Source organism: Lipophrys pholis (assembly GCF_963383615.2).
Source record: "Lipophrys pholis genome assembly, chromosome: 7".
NCBI lineage: Eukaryota > Metazoa > Chordata > Actinopteri > Blenniiformes > Blenniidae > Lipophrys > Lipophrys pholis.
The window spans coordinates 30,819,511-30,841,079 of NC_137638.1; the positions used below are offsets into that span (position 1 = coordinate 30,819,511).

The 21,569-nt window shown below is 41.6% G+C and overlaps 1 protein-coding gene across 1 annotated transcript; it reads right to left on the reverse strand.

Moving 5' to 3' along the window:
- Nucleotides 1-348: 348 nt before the first annotated feature.
- LOC308112192 (ubiquitin-conjugating enzyme E2 G1-like) lies at nucleotides 349-15,965 on the reverse strand. Its single transcript, XM_080467502.1, has 6 exons — nucleotides 15,791-15,965; nucleotides 3,319-3,421; nucleotides 3,124-3,221; nucleotides 2,457-2,635; nucleotides 2,247-2,354; nucleotides 349-2,167 (listed from the first exon to the last, which is right to left on the reverse strand). Exons 1-5 carry the CDS (start codon nucleotides 15,831-15,833, stop codon nucleotides 2,268-2,270), a joined length of 510 nt encoding a protein of 169 aa, XP_080323628.1. The 5' UTR covers nucleotides 15,834-15,965; the 3' UTR covers nucleotides 349-2,167; nucleotides 2,247-2,267.
- Nucleotides 15,966-21,569: the final 5,604 nt, after the last annotated feature.

Sequence of the window (21,569 nt, forward strand, 5' to 3'; positions counted from 1 at the left end):
GATAAAGAATCCCAGTTTGAGTAGTCCAGAAAACCACCGTCTACAAAAGATTAGGAAGTGTTACCTCACGAGGACGTGACCACTTCCATCTCTGAACAGCTTTTCATTTTTCAGGTGATCTACAAACGTTACTCTCTTCCTCATTGTTGGTTGCGACGCCGATGTTTCCTGTGGAAGTCTTCCTCAACTCGGAGAGCCAGTGGACCCCCCAGTGTGTGAACTGATGCCAGCCCCTGAAAGACGGCACTCTTACACTGGCTTCTAGTTACAGAGCGGAGGTCCAATACGCTTGAACTGGGACCGTGTTCTCATCTAAAATGTAAAATGCAAAGAAAACTCAAAGGCTACTCTGTTTACACACTTTATTGATCATCAAGTCCAATATACATTGCATCGACACAAAATGGAAAACAAAAACAACCCCAAAATATATCATGGCGTTACGGTGGATTACCTGGACACACGGTTTTCAGAGCGTATTGCTTAATGACATTTCAAACGCACCAAATCTGTGCAAATACAGTGAACACCGGTCAGAGGAGGTCATGGTAGGTTAGAAAACTCAGACTCAAAAAGGTAACGTCAACAGCAGTTACGTGATCAAGTCAACGGAAAATCTACTTCACTGTACACGTCACAGCCACCCAGAATGTTCCAACAATGGTTTCCTACTTAAACGTACCCAACTTCCTCAAACCTGATTGCATGCGCCAAAAAAATGGTTAGCTAGATTGTTGTTTTGTTCTTTTGCTTTCTTCAGTGTCAGTCACAAATGAATCATGTATAACATAATTCTCGATAAATGTCTTCATGGCTTAAATTTTCAGCAACACCATCGATGAAAGTGACTGAAAGTCGATGGTTCTCCAGAGTCCACACAAACACAAACAAGTAAACCTTCAGGAAAATAAAAACAAAGATTTTCCAATAATTCTCCGAGCGCTTAGTCAAGTTTTTGTGGAGTATCCAGACCCGGATTTAGCAAAGGAGATAAATATTATCTAAATTTGCACCAATTAAAATCCAAAGACATCAATAGGAGTTCAGGAGCGTTGTTTTTTGATCTATCCAAAGTCCATTAGAGTGAAAGTGACTTTTACCCACACACAGCCAAATGTGCCACCACAAACAGTAACTAGCCTAATTCTACCTATGGAGCCCATAATGCGCCCACCCCCACCCCCACCCCCCGTATTTCCTGGCTGATCCACAACTCCAACGTGAATCTGATCAGATCTGTCTATCTTGAGGTAAGTCAGCTCAGACACCAGTGGTGTCCCCACATGGGGAATAATCACAGTTTAGGCTTTTCTTCACACACTGCATGTGGTAATCCTCGATTTTTAGTAAATTAAAACACGTCTTTGTTGACCGAGGGGTGAAGCTAAAAAGGGAAAGAATAATGAACATCAGGGATTAAAAAGAATAATTAATCCTGAGAAGTTGGCACAGGTCTTCTGTTGGCATTTAACATATGAAACAATAACTCTCAAATCACAGAGAAAGCCATTCAATCCACATCCACAGCTAGAAATAATACACAACAGAGCTGCTTGAGGGGGATCATGTGGGTTTGAGAGGTATGGTTTATAATTTCCACTGACATGGTGGGAAAACACCAACAGGAGGCCATTTTACAAATCAAAACGTGAAAAACTAAAGGAATATCGCCTAAACCGCGAGGAAGAGAAGCCAACAAAAGGCAACAGTGATTGAATGAAAGTGTAGAAAATAAACAGAGGTGCTGACAGGAATTCATTGGGCTGATGTTAATCTGGAAAGTATGAAGCACAGAGGAGGAGAGTGGTCCTAATGACAGGCTTTTGTTTCTTTTTTTTTTACACAATCTTCACCACTAAATTGCATAAGAAACCTGGTATAAAGTAGAAACTGTTCAGCAGCAGATAAAAAAGCAAGGTAATTTACAGTAGTGCCATATCTTACATTATTGATTTTTTTTTTCTCAAAATAAATTAAATTAAATACAAAATTCCAGGTAAGAAACGGGTGAATTTTCGCTGGTAGAGTTTTCTCAAATTGGCTCATCTGGCGGAAAATGACAACCATTCACAGAAACGTGGTTGAAGCCAACCAGTCCTTTGACTGGCAAAACAAGGGGTGCAAAAGCCTTTCGCTGAAAGTTTCCCTCTGAAGGCATTTCCTTTAACTGGACAGAGAGAAAGAAGGAATTAGTTCCCTTTCCTTCAGAGTCAAACCTTCTTCTTTCATAAAGCAGGTTTACTTACCCTGGAATTTACAGCTGACGTCTAATCGAATGCCATTTCTTGACTTTTTCTTACACAGCGAGCCACCTTCCTCTTGAATTCTCCATTTGGATCCTCCCGCCACTCTTTCTGCAGCAATGACATCCTCAGTTTACTCACACAAGACAAGACTACAGGATTGAGAGGAGGACTTCAGTCGCGGTGGGAGCAGGACAAGTAGCGTGAACTCACCGCAGCGTCCACGTTAGCGGGGGAGTCGCTGTTGGGGTCTGCCAGCATGGAGATAACGCTAATCATGATTGTCTCTACTGTGTGGATGGGAAGCCAACGCTCCTCGGGCTTCTCATAGCCAAACTTGTCTTCCCCGGGCTCGTGCAGAATCGAGATGCAGACGTCACCGTTCTTCGCGACTGTGGAGAACAAGAGCAGATTTAACAGCAGCCAGTAAAACGAAAAGATGAGTTTCATGGGATCCAACTTTAAGGAGACGTATCGTGCCTGTTTTCTGTGGCTGTCATTTAAATCATCAGTGTGACTTTGGAAGAAAGATTAATTAAAATGGGAACTACCAAATCTGATCACTTGCTTGTTAAAGTCTTAAACTGAACATTTCAGCCAGGTATGTATTGAAACTTCTACTTCCTGCTTGTAATTTGACATAAGCATCCCTATGTGTGAAACACTTATAAGTAACTAATGTCAGGTGTTATCAAACAAGCCAATAATAGTAATGTATTATAGTGTTGGAAAAAAATACAATAAAAGCATAATAATACATTTTAATGCCTTTACGTCACAAAAATCCTGCAAAAAGAAACAAAACAATCTGTGGTTCAAATCTTTTTACAAAGTTAGGTGACTAAAGACTGAGATTGAGTGAATGTCAGGACATTATTACCGTTTGGGTGCCAGATTTCAGTGATGAACTTCATCTTTGGCGGCCGTAGAGGATAGTCATAAGGAAAGGTGAGATACGCTTTGAAAAACCCTCCTTCACTGCAGAAGGAAAACAAACCAAAACAGACACTAATAAGTCAACTAAAGATATATACATCTAATTCATGACTGTAGACTTTTTGAATAATCCTCTCACAACAAAGTATCTTGTGGGCCGATGATCACAACCTCCCATTTGTATATGTCGTCATCGTCTATGAGACCAGCTGAAAAGCCCTCCACAGGGTTCTTGTTGAGCTCTGGGAGAAGAAAAGAGGATTTTTTAATATGATCAAATCAATTCAAAAGCAAGACTATTTGTGTCTCCCATCAGTCAATCGATCAATATATTACTACTTTGATAAGCTCCATTCAATGAAAGAGAGATGGTGGATTAATTGCCAACGGGTCAGTTCTGGCTGCGCATTACCCAGTGAGTACAAGTTAATCCTACAAACACAACAGGGACGGGAGCCATGACACATCCACCTCCTTGCTAGTCAACAGCAGAAATCTAACCCAATTATATACAAGAACCGGTGTAGCGATCATAAAGCTAGCCGCGAATAGATACCCCCTCCTCAGGAGTCGATGCTTGCTTTAAAACATTGTGGTGGGAAGTAGAAGTGATGGTTTATGAGTATTTTAATCAACAGGCAAAAACAATACTGCACACACACACCGCAGCTGTAGTAACTAGTTGTTCTGCACATACTCAGTAGCAGAACAATAAGAAAGATGTTTCCTCCAGAGTGTCATGACTCCCAGTCCAGATTCTCCTGGGACTTGGTAGTTTTATAGTTGACAGTCAGCGAAATAACAATCCAGATTTGGTTTTCCCAGTGTTTAAAATAATTCTGATCCTGCATCGTTTCCAGACGAAACCCACGTTTAATCTGGAGAAGTGACAGACTCTCAACACAAAGTGTGAGTTAGCTGCCGAAAATTAGAGCTTAGAAAAAAATTCAATACGTTTTTTTTTTTAACAATATCCTAATCAATTCATTTTCAGAAACTGTCAACGCTATTTGAAACTTGTTAGTACAATGTAGTTCAATTTAACACTACAACTGAAATGACACAGGTATTTAAGAACTGCTATCATGTTTGTGGAGACAACTTTTGTTTGATGGTGATAAACCTGTTTCAGAGAACCAAGCCTCACAAAGGTGAACAATTTATTTAGTGGTGGTTAGCACTATCACCTCACAACAAAAAATGTCCCTGGTTTGAGTCTAGGTTGTGTGTGGATTGTACATGTGTCTGAGTTTTCACCGAGCACTCTAGTTTTTCCCATGGTCCAAAAATCATGCAATTTTGACTAATTGGTGGATCAAAATGTCTCATCAGTGCGAGTGTCAGTGTGTGACTGTATGATGGACAGGGTGATCTGTTCAGTGTGGACCCTGCCTTCAGCCACAGTCAGCTGGGAACAGCTGCAGGACAACACAACCATAAAGGCCCGATTGTTCAAAACTTGGTTATTTTAACCACTGGTTAAGCCCTAACCACCGGTTAAATTCTTAGCTAACCGACCGTTCAATATGCTTTGTTCAAAACATGGTTAATCGTCCTGGGTCCGGTTGTTTAAAACTCGGTTATCATTTAAGCAGCCATTAAATACATTTAACAGACCGTTAACTTTAACAGCACTGTTATCTTGTTGTTCAAAACTCGGTTAACTTTAACTGGGGGTTATCTTGACGTTAAAGTTAACGCACCTCCGGAGCTCCGCTAACTTTTTAACAGTGGTTAACTCTCACTATGTCGTTCACCGGCAGCGCTGCGTTCATGATGCCAGTTCAACAAAGGAAGAATAGGGTGGACCGTGGACTGAACTTTGATATAAGTCAATACTCTAATGAAGAATTACGTCTCTTTGGAGCCCCGGAGTGGCCATAGAGAAAACATTATAATAACGCGTGGGAATGAGATAATAAGTATTAACCTTAAATTAATAACTCGAGACAACGAGTTACTATTTCGATCTCTTGTATCATATTTTTTCACCAATGTCACTTCCATCCCCGTCATATTTACTGTTATGGACACTTTGAGATAAAATGATGCGGACAACATAAGATAATAGTGTTTTCTAACTAAAGCATGTGAAATACATACATGTTAATCTCACCTTGGTCCAAAAAGAGAGGATCGAATTCTCAGCAGCTCCGAATCGTGTATCCCCTCTTTACCCTAAATGAATGCGCTTGGGGCATATTTTTCAACATTTCGGAATTACATAGTGATAAGTATGCTCATTTCACTTTATTTCTGGATGTGTCTGAATCAAATGCTCCAACATCAGGAGGAATGGAGGTGTAGAATGATAGAACGCAGCCTACAGCCATTTCCGATAGCAACCTACGTAAACACACGCTGATTAAAAACAAAAGTTATCTTTCACATGAAGTGCCATTAAAAGTCACATTTTATGGCTAGAAAAATAATAAGGGATGCAAACAGTGATGTTAACCTCACTGTTCACTTTGACAGCGACATTAGCTAACGGGATGACTAACCATGTTTTGAACAACACATATTTAACGGTCGGTTAGCTAACGGCGGGTCAAGAATTTAACCGGTGGTTAGGGCTTAACCAGTAGTTAAAATAACCCTAGTTTTGAACAACCGGGCTCATGTTAGCTCATGTCGCCGTCAAAGTTAACAGTGAGGTTAACGTCACTGGTTAGCGTCCCTTATGCCGCTCCGCCCAAGGCTCCATCATCTACTTTCAAGTCTCCCTTCTTCCACATTATGTCTTAAGCATTTATGGTTAGTGAAAATTACATTGTGGCGGACGGCAGCGCAGTGTTTTTATCTCGTCTATAAAACCACCATAAAATATGACAAACAATGCTGCTACCAGGATATTAAAGTGGGAAAATGAAAACTGAGCTGGGATGATCGGACAAGGCATCATGTTTGCCTCCATCTTTTTTAATTTTGACCTGAGCAGGGGTCACATTTTATAGGTGCACATAGGTTTGGAGGCTCTCCGGTATTATTATCCTTTTATACACTCAAAAACTTTTGCAACGTCTAAATATGATTCTATTCTGATTGATTACCTTCGGCATGGACATGGTCTAAAAAAGGGCAAGCCAACTCCACAATTGCACATTTTTCGTGAAGAAGAGAACCCTCACGGAGAAGCTAGCAAGATGGCACTTAAACATGGTGCGCAACCACCTGTGGACATAGCCATTGTACTTCAGGAGATACAAGCTGGGAATCAAGCCCTCTCCAACAGGGTCGACGTGCGGACTGCAGAGATCAATGAGTCCATATTGGGATTGAAGGGCACGCTTGATGGGCTGACATCCCATGTCGCCGAGGCGGAGGAGCGCATCGGGACATCGGAGAACCACATAACTGACATGAACGTCCAGCTAGCGAAGCTAATCAAAGATAACAATTTTTTTCTGGAGAAAACCCAGTTACTAGAGAATTACAGAAGGTGCAACAACATTCGGATCATGAATCTGCTTGAAGGCCGTGAATGGAATGATCCGGTAGCATTCTTTGCTGACTGGCTGCCAAATATAATGGGACGTGAGCACTTCACTGAGCCGCTGATGATAGAGCGGGCACATCGGACACTCGCACAGAGACCCCCCGCTAACAAGAGACCAAGGGCTGTACTGATATGCCTGCTGAACTACCAGAACCGGGAGAAGATACTCCGCATTTCTGCCAAGCTGTCCAAAGCAAACAAAGGCCCTACTCGTGTTGGAGGACGAGCCAGTAATGTTTTTTTCCGGACCTCAGCACCTGCCTCGTGAAGCGCAGAAAGGAGTACGACCAGGTAAAGAAGAGGCTGCGATCACCCTTTTTTTTTTCTTTTCTTCTCTCTCTTGTTTTGTTTTGTTCGGATGCTCCACTTATGTGCCATGCCTTGGTTTTGTTTACGGTATTTATCATAAAAGTTATAAAATAAGCTGATTTAAATGGAAAGGATATTGAAGTTTGTTAGTTTTAATATCAATGGTTTGAATGGGCCAGTTAAAAGAATCTTTTTTTTTTTTTACATATTTATAATTAAAGGTTGACATAGCTTTCCATCAAAGAAACTAACCTTACCGCACAAGAACATAAAAAGCTAAAAATGTAATGGGTAAGACAGGTGATATCTTTTTTCCATTCAAAAGCCAGAGGCGTGGCCATTCTCGTGAAAAAAAAACATGGCTTTGGAACTTATTGATTCTACTATTGACCCTTCGGGATGATATGTCTTGTTAATTTTTTTTTGTTAATTGTAGAATATTCTCAGAAAAATGGTCACTCCTAAATGTATACGCACCTAACTGTAATGACCAAAGATGATGTAATCGCCCCCCTCTTCCCCCCACCGCAGTCCGCAATGTCACCTAATAACCACAACAATCAGGGACTACAGGCTCCGGTGAAGCTGCAGAAGCTACTGACGCTAGAAGCAGGAGGAGCGGGGCCATAGACCTATAAAACTAGAGTCACATAGTGGTTTATGAGCAGGAGTCTACTTCAAAATATGTATGTGATCTGTCTTCTGTGTTTTTGGTGTGCTTGGTGTGTCACAGCGCCCCTAAAGGCCTGGCATGTGTACAACATGCCCTGAAGTTTACAAAAGATGCAACTTGTTTCTCCGACTACTTGGCAACTTTAATGTGGCCATTTTCGAATAAGCTCTTTGTAATGTCCATATTTAGAATTTGTTCATAAGAGATTGTAATTTTAATACTTTGTGTTTGCAGGAAATTTAAGTTATTTTATACTTTTAAATGTATTCAGTCGTTCTCATTTCAAGTAATCTGTGCTTATCAGCTCTTCACCAACTCTTAACAAATAAAAGTACTTCATTGGTATTTTCTTCATTTACTTTGACAGTGTAGTTTTGCAGTCCTTTAAAGTGGCAATAAATAGGTCCAGGGGAGTCATATTATCAATCTACCTGCCACATCTAGTGGCCAAACATTTTTTTGCGCAAGGGGAGTAGTTATCGTCCATTTATCGTTATCGAGGTGAACTGCTCAATATATCGTGATATTGATTTGAGGCCATATCGCCCAGCCCTAAGGTGATAACATTGCCAAAAATAATTAAACCAGATCAAAGTGGTTTTTATCAAGAAACGCACATCTGCTAATAACTTATGCAGGCTCCTCAACATCATCCATTTGGCAAAGTCAAGGTCGGATCCAATGGTAGCTGTGGCGTTAGATGCTGAGAAGGCCTTTGACAGGCTGGAATGGCCTTACTTATTTAAAATATTGGCAAAATTTGGTTTTGGACAAGATTTCATTGATTGGGTAAGAACTTTATATTACAATCCCAAAACAAGGATTACCACTAATGGACAAATGTCCTCCGCATTCACTTCGAATAGGTCGTCCCGCCAGGGCTGCCTGCTTTCGCTAGGTCTTTTTGTTCTGGCCATTGAACCGGCGATAAGACAGGATTCAAACATCAAGGATTTTGTGGTTGGTCATACTTCCCAGAAAATTTACTTAATAGCTAATGATGTGATGCTATACATAACGGACCTGTCTAAATCCCTTATTCAACTACAACATGTGCTTGATTTATATGGCACTATCTCAGGATACAAAGTAAATTATAAGAGTGAAATTATCCCCCTCTCAACATTTAATCATTCTGAATGTCAAGGTATCTACATTTAAATAGTCTCCCGGGGATGTAAAATATCTTGGTATAACTGTGGATAGCAACCTAAAGAATCTGTATAAAATTAATTATAGCTCGCTTATTAAAAAGATTGAGGAAGACCTGCACAAAGGGTCAAGCTTACCCATTACTTTGATTGGAAGAATTAATTGCATAAAAATGACCATTTTACCGAGGTTGCAGTATCTTTTTCAATCTCTTCCCATACCACTCTTCTTTCTTTTTTTTTTAACTCTCTTAACAAAACTGAGGCAATTCATCTGGAATGGTAAGGTGGCCAGAGGGTCTTTAGAAATATTGTCATGTGATTACAAATCACGAGGTCTTCAACTACCCAACTTTAAAAAATATTATTTTACAGCTCAAATGCGACTTATTTTATCCATGTTTGATGGTGAAACAACTCCATCTTGGATAAATATTGCATTTCACTCTTTGAGAAACATTGCTTTTTGTGATTTTGTTGACAAGTACAACTTAAAAATCTTGTCCAAATTAATGAACAATCCAATATTAATGCATCTGAACAAATGATGGTATATGATACATAAAAGTGTTGGGCAAAGAATTGGTCTGTCACAAAAATCACCTTTGAAGCCAAATCAGCTTTCAGCATTCCTTTGACTGTGGACAACAAGATCCTGGAAATCTGGTACCAGAATGGAATATGTATCCTGTAGGACTGCTTTGTGGAAGGATCTTTGATGACTTTTGAACTGAAAGGCAAATACAACCTGTCAAACAAAACCTTTTTCTGTTATCTCCAATTGCGTTCATTTCTCGGTAACACACTGGGAAAGGATATGGTGTTGCCCAACCTTACAGTATTCGAAATATTACTACACAACGGTGAACCATGTAAATTTATTTCCAAAGTGTATTCATTGTTGATAAAAGATTGTCCTAAACCAGCACTGTATAAATCCAAAGAGAGGTGAGAAACAGACTTAAATACTATAATTGAAAATGCTCTCTGGTCCGATTTATGTCAGGACAACATTTCTGCCACTTTAATTCACGACATAGGTTGATCCATTACAACTTCCTCCAACAATTGTACCTAACTCCAGAAAAAATCTACTTGTCCAAACATGAACTTTCGGATCTATGCTTTAGGTGTGAAATTGAAGCTGGCTCATTCATGCATTGTACATGGTCATGTGTGAAAATCAGGGATTTATGGCTGGACTTGAGTGACAAGACTATCAAACATTATGGACACTATAATTCCTTCGGAACCAAGAACTCTGTCTAATTGTAAATTCTATGAATATTGATAAAGCATTAAATAAATATCAAACAAAATTCCTTGAAATAGCTCTGGCAGTAGGCAGGGCTTGACATTGAGGATTTTGAGCCCTTCGGGCAAGTGTTTACAAATATTTACTTTCCCAAAGTTTAAAGGAAATTTATAAGCTTGGGTAATGAATGAATTCAACCAATAAATAGATTGTAATATGTTTCTGTAATTGTTTTTTGAATAAACAAGTACATGTACTTAAATTAATTTGACTGTGGCAGTGGATCTCTGGGAAGGAATCCTGGGTCCAACATGGCTGGGTGCATGGGGTCCAATTTGCTTGTTTTAATATTTGGGATAACTTTTTAGATATTTACTACATTTACCCACCCTTGAAATTTAACAACTGATTTATGTCAAGTTACTACTCTCAACTCTGTGTACACATTATTATATTCTACGATGTATTTTGTGTTTGCTAACCAGTGCTTTAAATGGAAAAAAAATTGACTCAGAGGTACCTGGGGTCATGTAGAACAGGAATGTGGTTAAGTTTGCTGAAAACAATTAGATTTTTTAGGGAATTTTTCAAAATCTGCCTAGACAGCAGTATTTCAATTAGGTGGTGATTTTAGTTTTGATTGTGAAAAAAATGGTGCAGTGAATCCACCCGAAAACTGACACAGAGGAACCTGAGGTCATGTAGGAATGGACAGGACAGGAACCTGGTGCAGTTTGCTGAATACTATTTGAAATAATTTTTTAGGAAATGTTCTGCAGTAATATAATGATTTGTGTGTAATTGCGAAAAATGTTGATGTCGACGATCACGTCAATATGGGCCACAGACAGTACAGTGTAAACTATTTTTAAAAAATTTACATAAGCTGCACCCACCATATTTAAAAACAAAAAAATACATTTGTACATATACAGTATAGGCCGCACTTGTCTATAAACACACATGTCCACGTTTTAACAGGGCATGAATTTCACTGTGGGATTGCAGGTTTTATTTTTTTTCTTTATTTTTTTCTAGAAAAAAAAACTATTTTAAACACGAGCTGCTTCCGTGGTGGGGCTACGGACTGGAATGGAGGGAAAGAGAGAGAGCGAGAGGAAGAGAGGGCAAGTAAATTTCTGCAAAAATACACAAACACTGAGGGTTTTATCTGTGTTCATAAAGTGTTTGCTGATTGTGAGGAGAGGAGATTTTTGTCTGAGGACGAATGGTCAGTCCCGGAGCGCAGCCACGGAGGGCAGAGTTACGTGATGCACCTGAACGCATCACCATGTATCGTCGGCATGAATCTTGTTTACCAGTAAAAATCCATGAATTAGCCTCATTGTTTAAGCTGCTGGGTTCAAAGTGTGTGAAAAGTAGCGTCTGATAGTCTGGACATTACGAAAAGTTCCGGTACGCTAGAAAAAAGTCCTGGTATGCTGAAAACTAAAATTTAATAGGGCAGGTACTGCGTACCGGTGCATACCAGCCTATTTAAGGCACTATTGCTACCAATAAAATCCAACCATCTTACCAGCAGCGCTCTCCAGATGTTTTCATTCACATTTCACGCCGTTGTCCCATGCTATCATCGGATGAAACCCTTTCAAACTTGTTATTCTTTATTACAACTATGAGCTTACACAATGAGACGTGGACAACTCTGCACTGACTGATTTTCTACATAAGAGACTATGCTGCCTTAAAGTTACACAGTGCTGCCATAATCTACAGGTTGTATGCTGCTCCACAACTGTCCCGTCTTTCCTCTTTATGTTTAGAACAATGTTGTTTCAACTGCTTTCACCTCATTATCTAGTTGTTATGACATGGAGTATGGAGCCCCAGAGTGGACATAGAGAAAAAAAATAACGCTTGACAAGACAATATGTCGTTACCTCAAATTAATAATACGAGGGAAAATGATAACTTAATCTGTAGCCATGAGATTCTTTACTCGTAGCCACCAATTAATTACCTCGAGAAATAATGTAGTGATGGTGATAATTTACCATTACCAATGGGTTACCTGTAAAATAAAGAAATTATAGATTTTATATCGCTTATTTTATTATTGTACATACGTGATACAGTTTAGTATATTTTTACGTTATGGCTGTAAATCCTGATAAAAGCCGCTCGCATGGACGGGAATCACTTTTTGGCACAACACCACAGTTCACCTGCACTGTCACAGTCAGCTGCGTCGACTACAGAATTTCAAACGAGTTTTCCACCGTACTATCATTGAAACTAACTTCACTTACAGGTCTTGCATCATGTTATGACTGCTGGCTGAGGTCTGCATGCGGGCTACGTTGCGCTCCGCTATGAAACGCCCCACTATTTCTACGCCACAGCACTTCTTTATAATGAGCGACACTTTTGGTTCATCAGTATCTACAAACTACATGCTACTGTAAATGAAAGCTTGGATTTTTTTGCCATAAAATGAGCCTTTTAATGGTGCTTCATGTGAAAGAACCTTTGTTTTTGATCAGCGTGTATTTACGAAGGTTGCCACTGGAAATGGCTGTAGGCTGCGTTCTATCATTCTACACCTCCATTCCTCCTGATGTTGAATAAATTTTATTCAGGCAAATCCAAATATAAAGTGAAAGGAGCAGACTATCACTATGTAATGCTGAAATGTTGAAAAATATGCCCCAAGTGCATTCATTTATGGTAAAGAGGGGATACATGTTTTGGAGTTGCTGAGAATTAGATCCTCTTTTTTGGACCAATGTCAGGGCTCAACATTAAGGACTGTGCGAACCGTCCGGGGCTAGTAAAAGCTTTGCTCGGGCAAGTGAATCATCTGTCCACCTTGCCCGAACGGGCTAGTGGTTTTTAGGGATGGGGCCGATCCGGTCCGGGATTGTGTTCTGATACCAACGTAATTCACGGATCGTAAATTTCTGATCCAACCTGCTGAGATTTCTGATCCATGAAGCCTCGTCTGTCCTTCACTGTTGCTGAAATGACTCCACAATTGTTTCCCTGCTGCTGCTCTGCTCGCTGGCTACAAAATGTGGACTGGATTTCCTGAAGGGAGGCGGGTCTCAATGAGTCAGGAAATCCATTCCACAGTTTGCAGCAAGCGAGCAGGTTAGGGAAGTAGCACTGTGGCTATCCAACTTTTCATGACAACATGTCGCTGTTTGATCGGATTTTCCGCTCAAAACACCACAAAGCAACACAGCAATGTGGATGTTTGCAAAGCAGTTGTACAGCGAGGCGGTCGCTTTGTCAACAGATGTCACCATTTTAAAACTCCAGCTCCCCGAGGAGAACGGCACTGACCGCGGCATCAAAACAATGAACAGCTCGCTCCTCCGCTGCAGCAGTTGATTCACACCTTTGTGAAGCTGCATCCTACTTCGCGCAAAACTCCCTGAAAATAGTCCCAATCATTTGTGTTGCGTTAGAGCTGGAAGCATTCTGCTGTTTGTGCTGCGTTGCCAAATAATTTCCCCAGGAATTAATAAAGTGATTGTGAGGTTTTAAAGATATAACTAGTTTATTATGAGATGACATCACACAGACAACCACATTGTCCAAATGGAAAAAAAATTATGTGTACTGCTTCCTTTTCTGACCTGATACTAACCTCAAGTTGCCTTTTGAGAGAATACATTAATATATTTGTACATTTCATACTTGCCCGTAGAGGAGTTTATTACAGCGTCATATAAAATCAACAATAATGATAATAATAATATTAAAGCAAACAGAGCTCTGGTATCGGAATCGTATAGGCCGATATACAAAATTGGGTATCGGATCGGAAGTGAAAAAATGTGGATCGGTGCATTCCTACTGCAATGTAGATGAGCAAGTTCCCGAAGCTGTCCCTCGATCAGACACCTGAAATAAGAACATTTGAATGTTCATGAATTTCCCCTTTTCTTCCCTTTAAATCATTAATATAGTACATGTATATAATCCAGACAGTTGTTTTCAACTATTCTAAGGTAATTGAAATGACTCTGTTAATGTGTAAATAAATTACATTTGTAAATGAACTCTGATAGGCTAAATGTCTAAATGTTTCAGCACTATGTCAGAATCTGCATGGATACTCTCATGGAAAGAAGTGTAAATTGTAAAAAAAAAATTGTGAAATCCTATTCTGTTTGTCTAGTCATTTTTAATTGGAGTCAAATATACCTCAAGTTTATTCAACTATAATTTCCATTAAACTTCGGGCAAGTAAAAATGTGTCAAGCAAGTGCTCAAAATCCTTAATGTCAAGCCCTGAAGGTGAGTTTAACATGTCCATATTTCACATGGTTTAGTTAGAAAACACCAATAGTTAATGTGGTCTGCATCATTTGATCTCAAAGCATCCATAACAGCAAATATGATGGGGATGAAGGCGACAATGGTAAAAAAAATCTAATACAAGGTTAACAAATAGTAACTTGTCTCGAGTTATTAATTTGCGGTTACAACTTATTACCTTATTCCCACGCGTTATTTTTGTTTTTTTCTTTGAACACTCCGGGGCTCCAAAGAGGCGTAATTCTTCATTGGAGTTTTAACTTATATCAAAGTTAAGTCCACGGTCCACCCTATTCTTCCTTTGTTGAACTGGCATCATGAACGCAGTGTTGCCAGTGAACGCCATGGTGAGAGTTAACCGCTGTTAAAAAGTTAGCGGCGGTCCATAGGTGCGTTAATTTTAACGTCAAGATAACACCCGGTTAAAGTTAACCGAGTTCTGAACAACAAGAGATCAGTGCTGTTAAAGTTAACGGTCTGTTAAATGTATTTAACGGCTGGTTAAATGATAACCAAGTTTTAAACAACCAGGCCCAGATAGAAGAAGTGGACCAATAAATGGAAGGATAATTGACAAATCAAACTAGTTTTAAATGTCATTTCTGGTCTTGGGAACAAGTTTTGCACAATTTCTAACCTAATTAGCACCAAACAATGAATGGAAAACTAACACAGATGTATTTATATCAGTTTTTCCAGGACAGATGTTCAGTTTTAAACATTTTATGTATAAAATGTAAGCAAAACAAACCTCATATTTGGACATGCAACGTTGTCTAATTGACTCACTGATTGACCTGAAGTTTGAACTGGGCTGTGGAGTAGCAGTTCATCATGGGGGGGAGGGGTCCAGATTCATGTTTGTGACATTATAGAAACAAATCAGTGCCACCTGCGGCAGAAACACCGGCTATAAGATTCCAAACGCAGCCGGACGGGAGAACAATAAGAGTTTCATGTTGGGGGCTTCAACAGTGAAAAGCTGCGTTACAGCCACATAGATAAATATCGCTAACACGCTCAGATTGGAGGGTTATTGTCACACTGCTGGATAGTATGTAGAAGTATATTAATGTGTGAAAAGAGCCATAAAGTGCAGGTCTTTCATTAGCGGGGCTAAAGTCCTCAGACCTGATGGATTGATTATTCCTTTGTTCCGCCTGCTAACTAATACCCAACTTGCTAGCTCGCTCGCCGCTGCGATTTAATGCCCAATATACACCTGGTTAAATGTTTAATTTCCCCACAAAGGATAACTAATAAAAATGAGTAACTTACTCAGTCATGTTGCTAAAAGAGCCCATTCTGTTGCCTGGTTAGCTTCCTCAGCTCGCCGCTTTGGCGTAAACATAGCCACAGAAAGAGCTAACGTTAAGCGCTCTGTGGTTAGCATTCGACGCGGCTTTTATTTGATTAAAAATGTCGCGTCCTTATTACCTGCAAGTTGTTTTCGAAGAAGCAGAGCTGATTGTTCGGTCATGGTACGCAGACGTGATTGAAGGGGCGCTGTGTGGAGACAAAGAGTCGGTGAGAAAAGGGACAGAAAGCCGGAGACGAGGTAAGAACTGCTGCTGCTGCTTTTCCTTCTGTGTTTTGACACACGGTTCAGCTGCTGACTGCCCGACTGCGCATGCGCGGCTTCTGTGTGTGTGTGTGTGTGTGTGTGTGTGTGTGTGTGTGTGTGTGTGAGAAATCAACAACATGGGTAAACGTTGTCTCCGACTTGTTCTCCTGGCGGATCCTCTCTCCTCTTGTGTTTGGGAAAGAGACCCTCTGTTAGGGCTTTTCCACTAAAAAGAACCAGGAGCTAGTTCAGGGCCGGTGCCAGGGCCAGTTCTTAAATGAGCACCACCAAAGACCCGGTTCTCTTTCCACCGTTAGTGGAGCCAGGTGAGAGCCACGTCATTATGTCACTCCAAAACGTAATATGTCACTGATTTCAACAATTTGGCGCTGACAGCGCTCATCCAGGTACAAGGAGACGGACTGTATTCATCGGTTTAGTTTGGGTCGCTCCATCTAGTTTGGCCTGAACCTCAGATGCTGACCAAAGAGCGAGAAGACATTACGTCTCTTGTCTCTATTGGTGTCCGTCTTGCTTTAGTCCGGAGTCCCGGAGTGGACATAGAGGGGGGAAAAGAATTACAACGCATTTATGAGTGTGTGGTCCACTGGGTGTGGCCGGAACTGTTGCGATATCCCATCCTCCACTAATCCAACAGCAAATGAGGAAGGAGCACAGCACCTCAGCCCCCCCATGAGCGCCACGCCGGAGGGAGCGCCCGAAAGCGGCTTACCCTCTCAAGACCCTGCGTGACTAGTTGTGGTTGAAATTGTGGGTGGTGCAAAGGCAGGGAGGGTTCTGAGGGAGGGTGTCCCCCCGTCGCTAGGACCTTGGCCCAGCTGGACCCCCCGCGCTTCCCCACCCCACCCCACCTGCGAGCGGCCGGCTTAGGACCCGGGGAATAACCCCCCCCGACAAGGCGCCGTAAGGGGACCCAGGCAGGGAGCCCCCACCCCACCCAACGGCCGGACAGCAGATTCTAAGACCCGCAGGGCCCAGTGCGAGCCCGGCTGGAAGGCCCCCCCCCCCCCCACCCACACACACACACACACACACACACACACACACACACACACACACACACACACACACACACACACACTTCCATATATCAGGCCCTGGAGGTCACTCTCAGTCAACTGTCCATCCAGAACCCGGAGCCCCGCTCTCCCAGATCCGGGAACGAGGCAGACCCGCAGTGCGGCAGCAGGGGCCAGCCCACCCCACCGGGGGAGGGAGGCAGAGGGAGGACCCACCCCCGGCACCACAGCGGGCACCCCCACCAGAAAGGGGGAGGCATCCCACCCCCAGGGCCCCGACGCCCCACCCCTTCCCCCCGCAGCCGACGGCCCAGCCGGGGCCCGACGCCCAGCACCCCCACCCCACCCCACCCCAGCGGGAGCACCCCCAGCCCAGAGCAGAGCCCCCCCCCACACACATCCCCCAAGACTCCCCAGGCCAGGCCGCAGCCCACCAGCATAGACGCTAGCACCCCCCCGAGCCCGCAGAGCCGCCAACCACCCAAGCCACGATGCCCCAACCACCGACGGCCCCCAGAGCCCCGGGGCGGAGCCACCACCCCCCCACAGGGCTACATGATGTATTTAATTATTGGGGACCATGTGGACTCAAATTGTGTCAAATGATTTTTCCTACAAGCAGACGTTCTTCTTTATTTAAGTTCTTTATTTTAACCACAACAAGTGGTTACAACAAGGCTTCTCCCCTTTTTTAAAGCCTTCCCAGCCGACACTGTCAGGGAGGAGAGACACAATTACACATTGGCCGTTTTCCAATACCCATACTTGTCTATACTTGTGCTCTCGTGCACTCGTGAAACGTCATCAGTGGGAGACCAAGTACTGTTCCAATTCTTAGGCCGTTTCTCACCGAGTACACATGGAATACCCGGATGTATCCTCGCTCCGCCCACTTTTTCGAGGATGCATCGACACTGACCTGTGCAGACTTGGGAAGCCAAATTACCCATAATGCATTTAGCAGGAGAAGCCGGAGGAGATCGCGGAGGAGGAAACACAACGGTGCGTAAAAAATCTGAACTATTAGCGTCATTGTTCAACAGAGTGCAGTTTTAAGAGGGTTTTAGGCGAGAATATAGTTGTTTAAAATGTTGTTATGAGGTTGATATTTCAAGATCACGTTTACTTAAACATTTGTTCTGGCGTTTTCATGAGATCTAAATGTTTTAGTGTAAATCTAACAGTGTTCATGTACATTTATATTTGCTGCTGAGGGGAAAGATCCTGTTTAAAACTATTTAACTTGACTGAGAGGTGAAGGTACTACTGGCCATAGTGTTTTGTCTCAATTGGACTAAAGTGTTCTACCCATTATACTGGAGGTTCTACTGGAGGTTCTACTGGTTCGACTGGAGGTTCTATCGGAGGTTCTACTGGAGGCTCTACTGGAGGATGCTGTGGATTCAAACTAACACCATGCACTATTTGAATCCAGGACTACTGAGGAACCTGAAGCCTGGTCCAGTGGAGAAGAGGAACTCCTCCAGATGAGGAGTGAGGATTGTTTTTGATGTTTGAATTATTACATGTATATATTTTATTCATACATGAGTTAATAACTTACTGAACTGGTAGTGTGTCATTCTTTTTGTTTTATGTTCTCCTCATAGACCTCATAATTGTTGAAATTCCTCTGAGACAATTTCTTCTTTGAAGCAACATTACATTGTTTATCAAATAACACAGACAAATGTTAAGTTCTATATGTTAGTCATATACAATCATTTACAGTCTGTTGTTCTCTCTGTCTTTATCCATCTATCTCCATATATTTACACATGAGTAGAGAACATGACCACATGAGGAGAGCTTCCTGTCTAGATGTGGTTCTGCTCTCTGAGACCTGCAGGTCGTTCTTCAGGAGCAGGTAGCTGGACAGTGAGTCTCGCTCGCCCATCACCTCCTGCCAGGTCCCTCTGGGCGCTCCTCAGTGTCACCTGGTCATCTCCATCATCATCCCTGGACCTTCCTCCTCCTCCCTGGACCGTCCTTCTCCTCCCTGGGCCTTCCTCCTCCATCTCTATGATGTCTCCCGCTGCCACACAGACAGGCAGCAACAAGAAGACGTCTCTCCAGGCTCTCAGAAAGATGGAGCACCAGCAGGTTTGTCCTGGTTCTGTTGGGTTTCAACCTGCCTGTCAGTTAAAATTCACATGAAAACATTTGATATATTTTGATGTAATCATGAATCAGAATTTATTGTTTCCTTCATGTTCATGATTATGATTATTGAGATAAAGCAGGTTGCCATTACAGTCATATAATAACAACTGTGCGCTGCAGGCATGGATATAGTACTTCCTCTTTCCCCCATCAGAAAGTACTTGGTGGATACAGTACTTCCTCTGTCACCCAGCAGAAAGTACCCAGCTGGTACCAGTACTTGCTGGTACATGGAGGATCTGCGCAGGACAAGAGCATCCTGCACAGATCCCCAGTTGTCAATGTACACATCATATATTATAGAGTATTTTTTAACGACAGGTATATGCAGGAAAGATTCTACCTTGCTGACATGTTTCAGCTTCATCTGTAGTCTTCCTCAGAGCTTCATCTGTAGTCTTCCTCAGAGCGTCGTCATCTGGTTGTGATGACATGTCGGTCTTTATCAGGTTACCGGCCAGATGAAGCTCTGAGGAAGACTACAGATGAAGCTGAAACATGTCAGCAAGGTAGAATCTTTCCTGCATCTACCTGTCGTTAAAAAATACTCTATAATATATGAGGTTAGAAAGAACTTTAGAATTTTACAAAACAATGTCATTATTCTATGTACATAATGTTTCTAACTTGTGTTTTTACTGTTGTAGGTTCTGCTGAAGTTTATTAAATAAAGTTTCCTTTATCTTCTGCTTGATATCTTTCTTTGCTCGACAGTAAGTGATGTGTGTATTTATGTATTTACTCTCACACAGTATAAGCCATTTATGTATTCATTCTAAAGAGAAATTACAGCTAATGATTGGAGTTCTTAACTGTAGGATGTATATTAGACAAATGTAATAGAGTACATATTAATGACATGACCAGAAGAATGACAACAAGCAGCAGGTATGTGAAAAGCTGGTTACTTCATTTAATAAACATCAGGGATCTTCAGGAAAACAGTAAAATAATTGTTTGTATTAGTAGGACATTTCTGATCAGCTGCTTTCATTGTTCAAGGAGATGAGTAAAATAAAGGCTGTATAGGAGGTAGAAGTAATAGTAACACTGTACTATACACAGAACTATACACTGTACTTTATACAGTACTGTACATTGTACTAAACAGTACTGTACATTGTACTATACACGGTACAATACACTGTAATATACACAGCATGTATGCAACAGAAAAGGTAGTATTTTACAATAATGTTCTAAAATTTAGATCATCATATAAAATATCATGTACAAATCACCTTCCTGCTGAACCAGAGAGACAACAGGGTCCTCCACCTCCTCCTCCTCAGCTTCAGGGTCCATCATCCAGCCATGACAGCCACTGCGTCATCAAGTACTCGTGTTCCAATTCTCCTTTAACGCCGATGCGTCCTCGTAAATTTGCATTTCCGCACTTCCGAGGATACCTTGCAAGTAGTTACTCGTGACGTAGGCGAGTACACACTGGCGCTCTAAGAAATGGAAAAAGGGTTGATGGGCATCAGGCATGTCTGCTCCCCTCTCAGAGCCTCCCTCGAGCCGCCTCCCACTCTCTCTGCTGCATCACCGCTCGGCCACACCCATGCACACACCACCACGCCAGTATTGTTGCGTATAATTTATAGTCTACATTTAAGACACTAATTGGCCTATAGTTTTTACAGTCCATCCTATCCTTCCACTCCTTCGGTATAACTGAAATAAATTCCTCATTCCATGTTGGTGTGAGAGCTGCTCCTGTTAAGGTATAGTTAAAGGAAGCCTTTAACAATGGAAGCAGAAATTCTCTCAGACATTTATACCAGTGGTTCTCAAACTTTTTACACCAAGTGCCACCCAAAATTCTTGGCTCTCCAAGTACCACCATAATGACCAACACTATACAGTAGCCTAGTAAGCCTAAGCATTCATCAAAAACAAGGCAGAGGTTTTACTCCTAAAGAAGTATATTTAATATTGTCAGCCATTGTAACATTTTACACAGTTAGATTAGTAACACTACGCTCAAATATAGGAAAATAAGACTGTACTTAAATAATGATTCAATTAAAATATATTGCACAGAAAAGTTAAATAAACATTGCACTGTCCTTAAAGATTAAATAAAACTGTACTTAAATGTTAAGTAAAGAATGTACTGTATTTGATAAAAAAAATAATCAAAACAGGCTGTCTGAACTTCATACACTGCTGTATGGTGTGTGTGTGTAGGGTTTTTCCACCAAAAAGAACCAGGTTCTAGTTCAGGGCCAGTGCCAGAGCCAGTTCTTAAATGAGCACCACCAAAGAACTGGTTCTTTTTCCACAGTTAAAGGAGCCAGTGAGAGCCACATCATTGCGTCAGTCCAAAACGTAAAACGTCACTGATTTCAACAACTTGGCGCTGACAGCGCTCATCCAGGTACAAGGAGACGGACTGTATTCATCGAGTTAGTCCGGCTCGCGCCATCTAGTTTGGCCTGAACTT

Coding starts and splice junctions, on each gene's coding strand:
- LOC308112192 (XM_080467502.1), bottom strand. CDS start 15,833: ATGACCGAACAATCAGCTCTGCTTCTTCGAAAACAACTTGCAG. Junction 3,422..15,790: donor TCTTCGAAAACAACTTGCAG/GTAATAAGGACG, acceptor TTCTTCTCCCAG/AGCTCAACAAGAACCCTGTG. Junction 2,355..2,456: donor CCGCTAACGTGGACGCTGCG/GTGAGTTCACGC, acceptor TCATTGCTGCAG/AAAGAGTGGCGGGAGGATCC.